The sequence below is a fragment of the Neophocaena asiaeorientalis genome, unplaced genomic scaffold, assembly GCF_003031525.2.
Source record: "Neophocaena asiaeorientalis asiaeorientalis breed wild unplaced genomic scaffold, Neophocaena_asiaeorientalis_V1.1 scaffold357, whole genome shotgun sequence".
In the NCBI taxonomy this organism is placed as follows: Eukaryota; Metazoa; Chordata; class Mammalia; order Artiodactyla; family Phocoenidae; genus Neophocaena; species Neophocaena asiaeorientalis.
In genome coordinates this window covers 2176492-2179926 of record NW_020173270.1, presented here as the reverse complement: position 1 = coordinate 2179926, position 3435 = coordinate 2176492, and the positions used below count along the sequence as shown (strand labels likewise).

Below are 3435 nucleotides of genomic sequence, written 5' to 3'. Positions count from 1 at the left end.
CCGTCCCTGCCATCACTGGTGCCCTCCTCTGCCCGCGCCGCAGATCGTGAAGGCACTCTACTACCTGAAGGAGAAGCACGGCGTGATCCACCGGGACGTCAAGCCCTCCAACATCCTGCTGGATGAGCGGGGCCAGATCAAGCTCTGCGACTTCGGCATCAGCGGCCGCCTCGTTGACTCCAAAGCCAAAACACGGAGCGCGGGTTGCGCTGCCTACATGGCAGTAAGTGGGGCCCAGCAGCGCCCGGCGGCCGGGCATGAGGGGCGGTACACCCACCCCAGCCACAGGGGTACATCCACCCTCTCCTACTTCCCACCGGCAGCCTGAGCGCATCGACCCCCCGGACCCCACCAAGCCTGACTACGACATCCGGGCCGACGTGTGGAGCCTGGGCATCTCTTTGGTGAGTTGGGGTCCCTGCTCTCCGAGGCCAGGGGTGGGGTCTTCTCGGGGTACAGAGGCAGCTGGCGGGAAAGGGCAGGATCCTGTCCTTGGCCGGCCCAGCCTTGCCCGTCTCTCTCCCAGGTGGAGCTGGCGACGGGACAGTTTCCCTACAAGAACTGCAAGACGGACTTTGAGGTCCTCACCAAAGTCCTACAGGAAGAACCCCCACTCCTGCCTGGTCACATGGGCTTCTCGGGGGACTTTCAGTCCTTCGTCAAAGACTGGTGAGGGGACTTGCCTGGTGGCACAGCGGTTAAGACTCCACGCTCCCGATGCAGGGGGCCCGGGCTCAATCCCTGGTCAGGGAACTAGATCCCACATGCATGCCGCAACTAAGAGTTAAAGACTGGTGAGGAGCCCCGCCCCCGCCCTCCACTCTGGAAGGCAGGGTGAGGTCAGATGTGGCCTTGCGCCCAGGCCACTCGGGAGGGGAGAGGGGCCCCAGGATGGTGTGGGGGCTGGAGCCTGAGCCCCGGGAGCTAGGAGTTGGGTTTGGACTCAGCCTGAGGGGACTCCTGGCCCCAGGGGTATTTGGCAGGGTGGCCCTCGGGCTTCACCTTGGGGGAGCTGTGAACGAGCAGAGGCGCCCCAGGGCTAAGGGCTCTGAGTGTCCTGCACCAACTGGCAAGAGTAGCGCACGAGGGACGTCCACATTGGAGCCTCCCGTGAGGGAGCCCACCCACCTCTCCCATGGGCGTCTCACTGCCCACATTGGGCTTCTGTCACGGTGGGGGGCCCAAGCGCAGGCCCGGGAGGGTGCGGGCTTCTGCCCACAGATCTTGCAGACCCGACTCAGCCACGAGGGCGGCCAGGCCTCTCCTACCTGCTCTCACTTCTCTTCCTTTCCTCTTCTCCCTCCAGCCTTACTAAAGATCACAGGAAGAGACCAAAGTATAATAAGCTACTTGTGAGTACCCGGGGGCCTCCCCAGCCCCCATCCTAAGCCCCCCGCCACACTGGGCGCCGGGCCTGAGCAAGGCTAGCAGGGAAGACGCCCTTGCCCTAAGTGCCCTGCCTTGGGCCCCACAGGAACACAGCTTCATCAAGCGCTACGAGACGCTGGAGGTGGACGTGGCGTCCTGGTTCAAGGATGTCATGGCGAAGACCGAGTCGCCGCGGGCGAGTGGGGTCCTGAGCCAGCACCACCTGCCCTTCTTCAGGTAGCCGCACAGCGGCGGCCAGCCCACTGGGGGCCGGGGGCGTGGCCACTGGCCTCCCCTTCCCCACCCGGCCACCCAGCTGCCCGCCAGGGGAGCCCTGGGACCTGGACGGCCGCCGAGGGCTGAGGACAGAAAGTAGGGGGCGCCGACCCACCCCTGACTCCCTGCCCACCAGCCATGGACAGATGGGCCCGCCAGGCCCCAGCCCTTCCCGTCCCAGGATCAGCCGGCTGTGCGCATCCCCCCCGACAGACACTGTGAACGGAAGACAGCAGGCCGCGAGCAGACTCGCTATTTATTCAGTTGTAACCTCTGGGCTGGGGCGGCCCCCAGGGACCGGGAGAGAGCCGCCCGTCCTGTCCCCTCCCCTCCACACCACGCTGTCCCACCGCCGCCTCGCACGCACATGCACCCTGGCTCCATCTCCCTCTCTCTGTCCCCTCCCTCTCTACCTCTCTGGCTTTCCCTGTCTCCCTCCCTGCCTCTGCCTCTCTCCTGGCCCAGGCCCTGCCACCCCCGGCGGCACCCCTGGGTCCGTTTAGGTCTCCGGCAAGCCATGAGTCAGTTGGCTGGCGTCCTCGCCCTGGGCAGGCGGGCTGGACGTTGTGACTGCAGCCAGACCCGGGCTGGTCTCTCTCTCTTTCTCTTTTTGATCTCAGGGGGTCCTTTTTGGAGTTTATCGTATTTTATTATACTTGGTGGGGTGTTTGGGGGGTGGGGGGAGGAGAAGAGCTTGTTCTCATGGGGTTTGTCGGTACCTTCAGAAACTTTTACCAAAGTCATGTTTAGCTGCTTGTGGTGGCAGCCCCCCCGATGGCCCACGGGCACTGGGGGGCTGGGGGCCGAGCCTTGGGGGCCTGGGCCACCCCGCCGGGGAGAGACTAGTCCCAAAGGTGGGCTCTGGGGTGGGGGGGCGCGGGGTGCTCCTCCCTCGGGGCTGGAGACTGGCCACAGCTTGTAGGGGTGAGTTGAGGACCTCGGGGGGGTGTGGAGGGAGCCCAAGGGGCCGTGGCCACACAGGGTGGCCTTCAGGGAAGGCAGGTGTGGGGCATGGTGGAGGGCAGCAGGTGCCGGTGAGGCAGAGGAGGAGGAGGGAACGGGTGACAGGAGTGGGGGCCATGGGGCCCGGGGAGACAGGGATTGAGGGCACGTGGAGTGGATGTGGGGGTCTGAGGATGTGTGACAGGGATAGAGGTGGGGCAGGCCGAGGGCTGGGCGTGTGGAGGCAGTCACGCCCTCGTAGTGGCCCTGAGCGCCCCTCGACTCACCCAGAGCTGGCCAGTCCCCAGCCCACACCGAGGCCCGGGCCCTGGGGAGCAGCGAGAGCAGGAGGAGGGGGTGTGTTTCCTTTTTGTTGGTGATGCATGCAAATCAAGTGGACAACGAAATAACAACAAAAAACAAAAGAAAACTCCAGAAAAACCGCAAAAAGCAACCAACACCAAAGGTGGGGAAGCTCGCTGGATGTAGCCGAAGCAATCTAGACTAGGCATCACTGTAGCCTCCATCTAGCTCACTGACCGTAGTTACCACTAGGGTAGTCACAAAACGCCGCATGTTTTAAAAAGTACTCGAAGTCATCTTTTCTCTGCTCCCCCCCTCTGGGGGGTGGCCACCTTCTTTTGCTCCAATCCCCTTTGTGAGGGGAGGGGGGCAGGGTGCGGGGCCAGTAGGCCTGGCTCCCGCCCTCCCTCATGGGCCCCAGCCACAGGGGCCTTTGTGGGTAGCCGGGAAGGTCGCGTGGCTGGCCCAAAGGGCCAGCTGCCTGAGTTTATTTTTATTTAACTTTATTTTCTGTTTTGTGAGTGTGTGTCGGCCCGTTTCCCCTAC

At 63.9% G+C, this 3435-nt stretch overlaps 1 protein-coding gene across 1 annotated transcript in view; it reads left to right on the top strand.

Annotated features, from left to right (window-relative positions):
- The window catches only part of MAP2K7 (mitogen-activated protein kinase kinase 7), an 8003-nt gene extending 6080 nt beyond the window's left edge, over positions 1–1923 (top strand). The window contains exons 7-11 of the mRNA XM_024746009.1: positions 44–223; positions 324–404; positions 527–669; positions 1307–1352; positions 1475–1923. Of these exons, the coding sequence (XP_024601777.1) occupies positions 44–223; positions 324–404; positions 527–669; positions 1307–1352; positions 1475–1609 (585 nt within the window). The 3' untranslated portion in view covers positions 1610–1923. The remainder of the gene's footprint in view (positions 1–43; positions 224–323; positions 405–526; positions 670–1306; positions 1353–1474) is intronic.
- Positions 1924–3435: the final 1512 nt, after the last annotated feature.